The sequence below is a fragment of the Eptesicus fuscus genome, chromosome 10 (genome assembly GCF_027574615.1).
Source record: "Eptesicus fuscus isolate TK198812 chromosome 10, DD_ASM_mEF_20220401, whole genome shotgun sequence".
Lineage (NCBI taxonomy): Eukaryota > Metazoa > Chordata > Mammalia > Chiroptera > Vespertilionidae > Eptesicus > Eptesicus fuscus.
In genome coordinates, this window is record NC_072482.1 from 31,683,241 (window position 1) to 31,696,370 (window position 13,130).

The 13,130-nt window shown below is 41.2% G+C and overlaps 1 protein-coding gene across 2 annotated transcripts in view; it reads right to left on the bottom strand.

Moving 5' to 3' along the window:
* Positions 1-541: 541 nt before the first annotated feature.
* The window catches only part of LMBRD1 (LMBR1 domain containing 1), an 82,537-nt gene continuing 69,948 nt past the window's right edge, over positions 542-13,130 (bottom strand). The window contains exons 15-16 of one of the 2 annotated variants that reach the window (XM_008139641.3): positions 1,230-1,321; positions 542-1,093 (exon numbers count right to left, since the gene is read on the bottom strand). In XM_008139641.3, coding sequence (XP_008137863.1) covers positions 977-1,093; positions 1,230-1,321 — 209 coding nt within the window. In that variant the 3' untranslated portion in view covers positions 542-976. The remainder of the gene's footprint in view (positions 1,094-1,229; positions 1,322-13,130) is intronic. The other variant, XM_054722222.1, reaches the window with a different exon arrangement.

Sequence of the window (13,130 nt, forward strand, 5' to 3'; positions counted from 1 at the left end):
AGGGATTATGTATTTTTGTCTGCCAAGAGCATCTCCTCCTGCTAAAATGCCCCCTGACCTCATTTAAGCAATCCTATCCTATATAATCTATCTATACTAATAGGGTAATATGCTAATTAGATTGGGTCGACCGGCCATCGCGGACGTACAACTTCCTTCTGGACAAAGCCATGGTGGTGAGGGTCGAGGCAGAGGCAGTTAGGGGCGATCAGGCAGGCAGGCAGAGGCAGTTAGGGGCGGTCAGGCAGAGAGGTTAGGGGCGATCAGGCAGGCAGGTGAGCTGTTAGGAGCCAGCGGTCCCAGATTGCGAGAGGGATGTCCGATTGGAGAGGGTGCAGGCTGGGCTGAGGGAGCCCCCTCTCCCGTGCACGATTTCATGCACCAGGCCACTATTAAGATAAATAATGATTATTTGAACAATAACAATATAACACAACTTAGAATGCCATGGTCTTAGAGCATCAAGTAGCTTGAAATCTGTACATGAAATCTATTTGAATGGCACTGGTGATTTAATGTGGAAAACAGGAAACAAGATGCATAGGGGAATAACATTTATTTATTGGCTATATTGTGAATATTATTTTCAGGCAATCAGATATGGACACTTTAAAATTTCACATTGCTTTAGAGATCCAAAGGCACAGACACAGTGATTTATTATGTTTTTAAAAACTGACAAAAGGGGTATTAATTCTGGATGATTTTTAATCAATTTAACACTATTATACACCAGAGAAAAAAATTCCACAAACATACCCTCACAAAGCCGGTAGTTTTATATTTACAGAGTGTTATTATAGCAATTTTAAATGTTAATCTATGATACAATGTTACTTCGGAAAACATAAAAAATATAGTTTTTTAAATAGCCATGCTCCCATTTTTTTATGAAAGATATTCAGTTCATCCTAACACTTCAAAAATGCATGAGATATTGCAGTCAGCTTTATAAAATCTTTAAGACAGAAGGCTGTCAGATGGAATAGGCAGAGGGCTCATCATCACTTATGTCTGAATCATCTTCATCAACTCCTTCAATCACTGATTTCTTCCCTTTACAACAGGATACAATTAATCCGATTAAGAATACCTGTAAATTTCAATGAACTATGTTATTTCTCAAATCTAAAGTCATTCAGAAAATAATAAATTTAAAATCCAATGGCACTACTGTGATACAAACAGACCATTAAGGGTCAAATCACCCCTGGGATACCCATACTTACCCCAAGGAAGGCCCAGTTACCAAAATAGTACGCAGCACTGAAGAACCAGAACTTGTGAAGGAACAGATATGTCCGGGTGACAGTGCACTGATCTATAAGAGCAAATAAAAACTGCTGTGAGATAATGTGTCTCTTGATGTGGACTATTTATACTATATTTTTAAAGTTATTAAACAAAACTAATGACCAAGGTTAGAAAGTCAATAAATATTTAGGAACAGGATTGAAATCTACGTCTGTCTCCAAAACACACTGTTTCAATTCCCTACTATAACTTAAATTACCAACTAATATGATGTATTTTTAAAAATGAATGCCACCAATGTAATCCTGGCTATTAAGTATTAAAAACATTATACTGGCTAGTTCAATTTATTTTAAATATAAAAAGCATTTTAACCAGGAGTGTTAGACATATTCTAAAACAGATAAAGTTTTCCTGATGAATATTTAAAAAATGAACAAAGTAATTGGATGTGGTTAGTATTAAGCTATACTTTTCTAAGAATCCAATTATCAGGAGAGCACAAACTTGAGAGGTTCTTTGAGCTGTTTTTTTTTTTTTCTTTCTTTCTAAGAATGCTATTGAAAAGATGGCTGCTGCTTCTAAAATATTCAAAACATCATTTTATACTGATATGCTTACTATTTGAACTTTAGATACCATTATAGCTTGAATTAAAAATAAATCATATATTTTTTCCAAAAAAATATCTCTCTTACGGGGAAAGTGGCAGACTGGTTATTTGCTATTTGTGTTAGACGCCATAGTGGTTTTATCCAAATACATTATTTCTATTAAGTTAACAAGTCCTCTATATATCTTGACATATACCTACTAAATGATGTCTAAGGAAATACTTATTAAAACCATTCAGAAAGGTATGGGTGACACAATATAATGTAACTGATTGAAAATTATGTATGCTGCAGTTAATATAGAATTTCAACCTCACAAATTTCAGAAGGCCTTTATTCATTACAGAAGAAAATCCTAACTTACAAGGCAACTTCTTATTAGCCAATTACAAAAACAATTATGATTTCCACATATTTTTATTCAAAATGGACAGTGGCAAAAAATTCTACATGCAATTAGGAGACCAATATTACATCCTTCGTATTCTTTGCTCTTTCTCAACAGAAAAGTCTAGGATGAATATTCAAAGCTTCCTAAGGAAAACCAAAAAGACTTTATGCAGCAGTAGCTGGACAGTTTCCCTTTTCTCCCATAGTTATTAGCACTCAAGATTATAGCTTTATACAAGATTATAGTTCAGTCCAGCAGAGGAGATTCCTAGATGGACATTCACGAGTCACTTACCCTGCTCCCATAACATTCTATTCTCACCCCCAGTGCAGAACTTTTTTCATAGTAACATGTCACTTCAACTTAACACTTTTTCAATTAGATAAGCCTAAGAATTCCAAAGACCTTGTCAGAGTACCCTAGCATTCATATACTAGGTGTACTGGTTCATAATGCAGAATTTTTCAATAGATGGAGTCACACATATGTTGATATATATGCGACTTGATATGTATGCTATTTTGTTGTATTGACTACAAGCTTCAAAACTTCATGTCAAATTTTCTGAAGATGTTAACATAGATATTTTTACGCTTAAAAATGTCAAATTATGTGTAAAAAAAAAAGGAGCATTTTAATTTATTACTTTATTTTGAAGAAAAGTGCTGCTGAATACTTCGGGAAGCTTATGGTGAACATGCTCCATCTCAAGATACTTGTGAACGCTGGTTAAATGCTTTAAAAGTGATGATTTCGATGTGAAAGACAAAGAATGCCTAGGTCAACCGAAAAAGTTTGAAGACCAACAATTACAAGCATTACTGGATGAAGATGCGTGTCAAACTCAAAAACAATTTGCAGAAAGAATAAACATTGTGCAGCAAACAATTTCTGATCATTTGCAAGCAATGGGAAAGATTTTAAAGGAAGGAAAATGGGTGCCACATCAACTGAACAAAAGACAAATGGAAAACCGAAAATTCATCAGTAAAATGTTGCTTCAACAGCACGAAAGAAAGTCTTCTGCATCAAATTGTGACTGGTGATGAAAAGTGGATTTATTTTGAGAATCCCAAATGCACAAAATCATGGGTCGATCCAGCTCAACCACCAACATCGACTGCAAGGCCAAATCGCTTTGGAAAGAAGACAATGCTCTGCATTTGGTGGGATCAGGAAGGTGTGGTGTATTATGTGCTTCTAAAACCAGGTGAAACCATTAATACTGATTGCTACCGACAACAAATAATCAACTTGAACCACACTTTGATCGTAAAACGACCAGAATGTGCCAGAAGACACGGCAAAGTAATTTTGCTTCATGATGACGCATCATCACCCACTTCAAAACCAGTTAAAGACAGGTTAAAAGATCTTGCCTGGGAAGTACTAACCCACCCGCTGTATTCACCAGACCTTGTTCCTTCAGATTACCACTTGTTCTGATCGATGGCACATGCACTTTCTGAGCAGCACTTCAAAACATACGAAGAAGTGGAAAATTGGGTCTCTGAATGGTTTGCCTCAAAACAAGAAAAGTTCTATTGGGACGGTATCCACAAATTACCTGGAAGATGGGGGAAATGTGTAGCTAGTGATGGACATTACTTTGAATAAAGCACTTTTGGTATTTCTCTTGAAATTATCGTGTTTTCTTGGATTACAAAATCCACCATTATTAACCGGTTCACCTAGTGTAATGATTGAAGTGACACAAATTTTTAAAAAGGATATTTTATTTTTAAAATCATATTACTAAATAATACATTTTTGAATTCTTTTGACTACAATCTAACAAGATTCCAAGGGTATCAAAACAAGACACTTGAATATGTTCTGAAAAGGAAAGTATAAAATGTCCAGCATGGTGACGGAAGAGCCCAGACTGGTCTCTGACACACTTGGTGTCAAACATCATTTGGCCACTTCTCTGCCATGAATAGGCAAATCTAAACTGCTGATGCTGTGCTTGTTAAATGGGGATATGGCCATATTTCCTTACAGTCATTCTAAAGACCAAATGAGATACAGTTGTCCTTTGGTAAACACAGAAGATTGGTTTCAGGATCCCCATGGATACCCAAATCTGGGATGCTTAAGCCACTTATATAAAACTAGAGGCCCAGTGCACGAAATTCATGCATTTGGGGTGGGGGGAGTCCCTCAGCCTGGCCTGTGCCCTCTCACAGTCCAGGAGCCCTTGGGGAATGTCCCACTGCTGCAGAGGCGGGAGAGACTCCCTCCACCACTCCTGTGCTCTCCAGCCGTGAGCCTGGCTTCTGGCTAAGAAGCGCTCCCCCTGTGGGAGCGCACTGACCACCAGGGGGCAGCTCCTGCATTGAGTGTCTGACCCCTGGTGGTCAGTGCCGGTCCTTCCGCCATTCGGTTGATTTGCATTACAGCCTTTTAGTATATAGGATGGCATAGTATCTGCATGTAGCCTAGACTTGCACACAGGCTATAGAAGGTATCTACACATCATGCCATTCATATGGACTCAGGAGAGTGTTCAATGCGTGACATATTCAAGTTTTGATTTCCAGAACTATCTGGGAATTTTTTTCAGATATTTTTGATCTGCAGATGGTTGAATCCATGGATATGATACCACAAATAAGGAAGGCTGACTATATATCAAAATCCTCATGCAAAGTGACAGTTAATATTTTCTTCTTTTTTCCTTTCAAGGTATAACTGAACACATGATTAAAAAAACACAGTTCTCAAGAGCTGCTCAAATGGTACCAAGAAAAACAACTAATCTTAAGATTTTAAAAGTATATGTGCAATAGAAGTATGAAAAATAATTGCTTTGGTACCAGTATCATGACTATTTTGTACATGTTCATTATCTTTCTTTCTTTATAGTCAAAACAGATACAAATGGTTTTGGTGAAATTCAAATGTATATAATTTAGTAACAGACAAACTGCTAACTAGTTATATGCCTTTAAATAAAAATAATCATTGTGAATGTTTCAAAAATGAAGACAGGCTAAGCGGCTTATGCAAAAATGCTGGTTCACAATTATTTTAAAGTCAAGATCAGTATTTTGCATTGTTTAAGTATTACATGAGCTGTGATATACATACATACATATATGTGTGTGTGTGTGTGTGTGTGTGTGTGTGTGTGTGTGTGTGTATGTTCGAACAGTAATTATGATGCGCACTAACCACCAGGGGGCAGATGCTGAACACACAGGCATGGAAACATGGAACAGACTGATGAATCTCAGAGGGAAGGGGGAGGGGGAGGACGGGAAGAGATTAACCTAAGACCTTATATGCATACTAGAGGACCCCAAGGATTTGTGCACCGGTGGGGTCCCTTGGCCTGGCCTGTGGTGATTGGGCCAAAACCGGCAGTCTGACATCCCCCGAGGGGTCCCAGATTGTGAGAGGGCACAGGCCAGGCCAAGGGACCCCACTGGTGCACGAATCCGTGCACCAGGCCTCTAGTACAAGTATAAACTTGTTTGAAAAATGTCCTTCAGTTTTCTCAACATACTCTAAACTTTAAAAACAAAAGTTTTATTACTGATTTCCATACTTAACCCTTTGCACTCGCTTGCTTTTTTCTCGATTCCTTTATTCTAATGCTAACCGTGTCGAGTCACACTCGATATCCGAGTGCAAAAGGTTAAAGATATTTTTGGAGTCAGAACTTAACTGAATTAGAAATTCAGGGTCAGAACAGGGATTACAAGACAGAGACTGAGCTGGCAGAAGCAAGTAAAATCAAATCACTCTCCCAGAGGTCTAATAAACAAATCAGTGACATTTTAAATTGGGTTATATCCACCAATTATTTTGCCCACCACAAAAACAAATCTTAAACATTTTTTCTATTACATCGTTTTTCTGTCACTTGCTTACCATTTTTAAAGGTTGGAGATTTGATACACTCCTTCTAAAATAAGATTAAAAGGTGAAATCATTGTTAGTGTTCTGCTTTGTTGTTGAAAAAGATGACACTAGACCATAAATCTATACACACAATGTGTATATAACAGCTCTTTATAGTTATCTTTATATATACATACCAGAGGCCCTGTGCCCATGCGCAATCTGGGACACCTCGGGGGATGTTGCACTGCTGGTTTCAGCCTGATCTTCGCAGTCCAGGCCGAGGAACCCCACTGGTGCACGAATCTGTGCACTGGGCCTCTAGTATGCATATAGGTCCTCCCCATCCCCCCTTCCCTCTGAGATTCATCAGTCTGTTCCATGTTTCCATGCCTGTGTGTTGAGCGTCTGCACCTTGGTGGTCAGTGCGCATCATACTGCTACCAGTCAAATGGTCGGACAGTCGCTTAGGCTTTTATATAGAGAGATATTTAATTTATATTTAGTGGCACATGTCCATAGAATAATTTGGTTAATAAGTCCTATACACATATTTTATATTCCAGTGATGATTCCACACTGAATAAATGGAGGGGAGGGTGCCCCTTCTTTCCATTTGCCATCTTCCAGCTGCTCACCTGAATGACACATATCTAGTTCTATAGATGTCTTTCTACAGTTATCTAAAAAAATTATAAATGAGTATTTTGAACTTTGATCTTCAAAGTAAATTGAAGTTGCTGAATGCTTCATGTAGAGATTGTGTTCTAAAATCAGAAGTGTTCAGCAGACTTGTGACTGTTGTTCCACAAAAGAATATATAAAAGCACCAATTAAACTAAAGAGGACCTGTTAACAATGAAAAACTAAAAATAGGGGCTCAGAGAAAAATTTTCTTTCCTAATGACAAGCGGCCATACAAAAAAAGTAATTCCCCCTCCCATCTACCCAGCCCCATCCTGACCTTAAAATTTAAAGGACAGATGATCAAACAAAACACAGAACATGAAAATGTTAAGTATAGTAAAAGAGATAATTGGAATCCAGACACTTTCATTAAAATCCTAAATCTCATACTATCTGTGCAACTTTTAACTCATCTGTTGGGACCTTAGTTTCTGCATCTGAAAAAAGGGGGATTAACTACTTAGATGGCCTTTCTAAGTTTTGTTTTCTTATTTTCACACTAGAGGCCTGATGCACAAAATTCATGCAAGAGTAGTCCTTCCGACGAAACTGGTTTCGCTCAGTGGATAGAGCGTCGGCCTGCGGACTGAAAGGTCCCAGGTTCGATTCCGGTCAAAGGGCATGTACCTTGGTTGCGGGCACATCCCCAGTAGGGGGTGTGCAGGAGGCAGCTGATCGATGTTTCTCTCTCATCTATGTTTCTAACTCTCTATCCCTCTCTCTCCCTCTCTCTTCCTTTCTGTAAAAAAATCAATAATTAATATGTGTGTGTGTGTGTGTGTGTGTGTGTGTGTGTGTGTGTGTGTATATATATATATAAAAAAAAAAAAAAAGAGTAGTCCTTCCTTCCCCTGGCTACCGGCACCGACTTCCCTCCAGCACCCGGGACCTGGGCTTCCCTCCAGCTTCTGGCAGGCAACCGGGACCCAGGCATTCCTCGCAGCCCCAGCTTCATCTGGAAGGTCATCCAGTCTAATTAGCATATTATGCTTTTATTATTATAGACTAGAGGCCCGGTGCATCAGGCCGGCTTGCAACTTCTCCAATCCGGGACCCCTCAAGATGTCCGACTACTGATATAGGCCCTGCAGGATTGGGCCTAAACCGGCAGTCAGACATACCTCTTGCAATCCGGGACCGCTGGTTCCTAACTGCTCACCTGCCTGCCTGATCACCCCTAATCACTCTGCCTGCCGGCCTGATGCCCCTAACTGCTCCCCTACCTGCCTAATCACCCCTAACCGCTTCTGCCTGCCTGTCTGATCACCCTAACTGATCTCACCTGCCAGCCTGATCACCCTAACTGCTCTCCCCTGCTGGCCTGATCCCCCTAACTACTCTCCCCTGCCGATCTGATCGCCCTAACTGATCTCCCCTGCCAGTCTGATCGCCCTAACTGCCTCTGCCTTGGCCCTGCCACTGTGGCTTTGTCTGGAAGGACGTCTGGAAGGTTGTCCGGAAGATGTCTGGTCTAATTAGCATATTACCCTTTTATTAGTATAGATTCTAGTTTACACTTTTAAAACTGTTCACAAATTATGCATCTCTTTATAGCCTTTATTTCTATTTTTATAATTTTTACACAGAAACTGAGAGGGGAAAAGATTCTCTATTTCTAACTGACATTTTGTCTTAGATAAATGTTTTCAGAATGTTAAGTTCTAGAGGTTCTGTGAAAACAGGTCAACCTGTTTATTTGTTGGCAAAAGTGAAACAGCCAGGCAAACCTGTTTTATTTATAAAGAATGTATTCTGAACCATTCAAAGGCTTGTTTGTTCAGAACTTAGTATTCAACTAAGATATTGATGCCCATTTTACTTTGACTTTTCCCTAATATTATATTTAGTTATTTAAAATAATTCCTACTTCCCCCTCCTTTGTACTTCCTATATCTGATTATAACCCTACCTCTTAGATTTATAATTTTCAGTCTGCTCAGTTTTTTTGTAATTCAACACATCATCAGTTTTTATTTAAGCATTATCTGCTAACTTGAGTCATCTTAACCATTTGTTCTATAATATTATAACCTAAAGCTAAAATCTTAAGTTGTAGATCATTTGGTTATTGTTAAGGCTATCTATACATATTATGTTAACAAATACACTTGATCAGAATAATCTGCCAAAATTAACTTTGATATATACAGATTATTTCATTTCCAGTTACTTTACTATTCAAATAACACAACACAAGTTTCTTATTGGGTGATAACTTCGTAAGTTATATGAATGTCTATTCACTATGTTGTAGACCTGAAACTAAATTACTAGAGGCCCAGTGCATGAAATTCGTGCATGGGCGTGTGTGTGTATGTGTGTCCCTCAGCCCAGCCTGCACCCTCTCGAATCTGGGACCCCTCGAGGGCCGTTGGACATCCCTCTCACAATTCAGGACTGCTAGCTCCCAACCGCTCGCCTGCCTGCCTGCCTGCCTGCCTGCCTGATTGCTCCTAACTGCTTCTGCCTGCCAGCGTAATAACCCCCTAACCACTCCTCTGCCAGCCTGATCGACACCTCACTGCTCCCCTGCTGGCCAGATTGCCCCTAACTGCATTCCCCTGCCGGCCTGGTCACCCCTAACTGTCCTTCCCTGCAGGCCAGGTTCCCCCCAACTGCCCTCCCATGCAGGCCTGGGTCCCCCCCCTAACTGCCCTCCCTTGCAGGCCGGATGCCTCCCAACTGCCCTCTCCTGCTGGCCATCTTGTGGTGGCCATCTTGTGTCCACATGGGGGCAGGATCTTTGACCACATGGGGGCAGCTATATTGTGTGTTGCAGTGATGATCAATCTGCATATTACTCTTTTATTAGATAGGAAAGAGGCCTGGTACAGGGGTGGGGGCCAGCTGGTTTGCCCTGAAGCATGTCCCTGATCAGGGTAGGGTTCCCTTGGGGTGTGGGGTGGCCTGAGCAAGGGGCCTGTGGTGGTTTGCAGGCCGGCCACGCCCTCTGGCAACCCAAGTGGAGGCTGGAATTTATTTTCCTTCTACAATTGAAACTTTGTAGCCTGGAGCAGAGCCAAGCCTGGGGCTCCCTCCGCTGCTGGCAGCCATTACTGTTGGGGTTATAATTGAAACTTTGTAGCTTAAGCGGGTGGGCCCGGCCAGGGTGTGCGGAAAGCTTTGCTTCCCCTGTTGCCAGGGACAACCCTGGCCTGCTCTCTCAAGCTCCGTTCTGCTGCCATTTCTGTTTGAATTTGTTTACCTTCTATAATTGAAACTTTGTAGCTTGAGTAGAGGCTTAGGCCTGGCAAAGGCAGGCGGAAAGCTTGGCTTCCTCTGTTACCTAAGAAACCTTGCTCTCTGTGGCTGTAGCCATCTTGGTTGGGTTAATTTACACACTCGCTCTGATTGGATGGTGGGCGTGGCTTGTGGGCATGGCTTGTGGGTGTCAGAGGTATGGTCAATTTGCATATTTGTCTATTATTAGGTAGGATGCCCTGTTAATGCAGGTTCCTTTTCTGCTTGCAATATCCTCCAGATGTTTCAGCTTACTTATTTAGATTTCACTTATGCTTTTGAGCTCAGCTATAATGTTCTGGGCAGAATAAATCATTATCCCCCTTTTATTTCCCACAGTACTTTGTTTATAATTTCAACATACTTGCTATTTATTTTTCCTTCTATTACAATTATTTATTTTCATATCCAAATCCATTAGACGGTATGCTTTCAGAAGATAGGGACTGTATATGTGTTTCCTATGACACTCTTTCTCTTTCCAAAAATCCACCCCAGTATTCACAATGGCTATTGTGTTTGTACATTAAGGAACAATTATCTTTCATCTTCCTATTTTGACTCAATTATGTCTATGTTACTTTTAATAACAATAGTTTTAAAACCATTTTATTCACATTAGCACATAAATTGTGTATTAATGCAAATTAGATTAAGTAGCAATTAAAAAATGTAAAACTATGAATATAAAGGTCCTTTTGCTGTAATGACATAAAATTTTTAAAATAATTTCTAATTTGCTCAGTTGATTCAGTTTTAATATATAAATTATGCATTACCTGTCAAAACAAATTAAATAAAATTGTCATTTTAAGAGAACTTTGCAAATCTACACTAATAAAACAGAAACATGCAAATTGACTGTACCTCCGCTATACCCACCAGCCATGCCCACCAGCCAATCAGGAGCAAGTGTGCAAATTAACCCAACAAAGATAGTGGTGGCCATGGAACTGCAGCAAGCAGGAGGCTTGGGTTGCCTCCGGTGGTGGAGGAAGCCAAGCTACCCGCCCGCCCTGGCTGGCCCTGGCCTCCGCTCAAGGCTACAAAGTTTCAATTATAGAAGATAAATAAATCCCAGATACCTGCTTCCAGCCGGCCCTGGCCTCTACTCAAGGAGGCGCTAAAAAAAAAAAAAGGAGGGGCTGGGAGCATGGGTCACCAGGGGGTGTGGCCAGCCTGCAAGCAGCCATCAGCCCCTCACCCAGACTGGCCAGGCACCCCAGTAGGGATCCCCACCTTGGAGGGGATGAGGCCAGCCTGAAAACAGCCCTCAGCCCCTCACCCAGGCTGGGCAGGAACCCCAGCAGGAACCCACACCCTGAAAGGGCTGTGGCCAGTCTGCAAACAGCCCTCAGCCCCTCACCCAGGCTGGCCACACCCCCATGGGGTGAGGGTCCCCACTGGGGGGCTTGGCCAGTCTGCAAACAGCCCTCAGCCCCTCACCCAGGCTGGCCATGCTCCCCCAGTGGGGACCCTCACCCCATGGGGGTGTGGCCAGCCTGCAAACCACCACAGGCCCCTTGCCCAAGCCGTCCCACACCCCAAGGGAACCCCCACCTTGATCCGGGACACCTTTCAGGGCAAACCAGTGGGCCCCCACCCTTGCACCAGGCCTCCATCTATACTAATAAAAGGATAATATGCTAATTAGACTGGGAGACCTTCCAGGAGACTTTCTGGACAAAGCCATGGTGGCGGGGCCGAGGTAGAGGCAGTTAGAGGCCAAGAGGGGAGGGCAGTTGTGGGTGATCAGGCCAGGATGGGACAGCAGTTGTGAGTGATCAGGCTGGTGGGGGGCGGGGCCATTGGGGGTAAGCAGACCAGCAGGGGGGTCAGTTGGGGGCGAGCACACTGGCACAGGGGGAAGTTGGGGGTGATCAGGCTGGTGGGGGAGGGGGCAGTTGGGGGCAAGCAGGCTGTCAGTGTGGGTCAGTTGGAGGTGATCAGGACAGCGGGGAGGGGCAGTTTGGAGTGAGCAGGCCAGCAGGGGGGCAGTTGGGGGCAAGCAGGCCAGTGGGGAGGGAAGGTGGGAACGAGCAGGCCAGCAGGGGGGGGGGGGGCAGTTGGAGGTGAGCAGGCTGGCAGGGGGGGGCAGTTAGGGGCAAGCAGGCTGGGCTGAGGGACACGCCCCCCACCCCCCACCCCTGTGCACGAATTTCATGCACAGGTCCACTAGTATAGTATAATAAGCATTCTTTATAAATTTGCTAAATTATTCTATTCTTTAAGATATTATTTTAAACACAAAAAACCTGAACTATTTTTAGATGAATAACTCTCTTTTGAATCATACACATAATAAATACCTGAAACTGGGGTTTCAGTAATATTTTTAATATGTTTAATAAATGCCAGACCACCCCAAATATGAACACAATATTACTTTAAAAGTCTCTAAAATGTACTTAAAATTGATGAGATCAATATATGTAGTTTTAAAAATCACTGCTTTAATATGTTTTAGAAATAATTTTATTTATAACACTGTAAATTATCATTTTTGTTTCTAAATTTAAAATTATTCTCCAAAATTCTGTTATTTGCCATAAACACATAACAAAGATGCCATCAAGTGCCTGAGGAACTTATATTATACCATCATCTACCTTAATCAAACGTTCCTACCAAAATGTCACAATGTTACCAGCTCGCCTTTAAATAGTGTCACACCAGTCCATCACCACACATTCCACCCCATCTCCACCCCATGTGTTAAGTGCCATGCCTTCATTTGCTTTTTCATTTTTTTCCATCATTATTTTTAAAGTATTCTCTTTTTAAAAAATGTACCCTGACACTCCAAATTCAATGATTATATTTCTATCATTCTTTTCCAAATATGCACAGGTAAAATTAAATTTGGAGATTAGATTGAGAACAGAAAAAGGTTGGAAGTATAAATCAAATCCGCAAAACTAAAGGGTATATTTTGTACTGCAAAGTAACATTTCAAAGGATAAGTCAACTTCAATGTTTAAGAAAAATATTAAATAGTTCAAAAGGAGTCATTTTAAGCACTATAAATTAGATTAGACTGAAAAAGAAAAATACTAAATGTGATTCATAAAAATGTCATGGTCAAGTATATCACT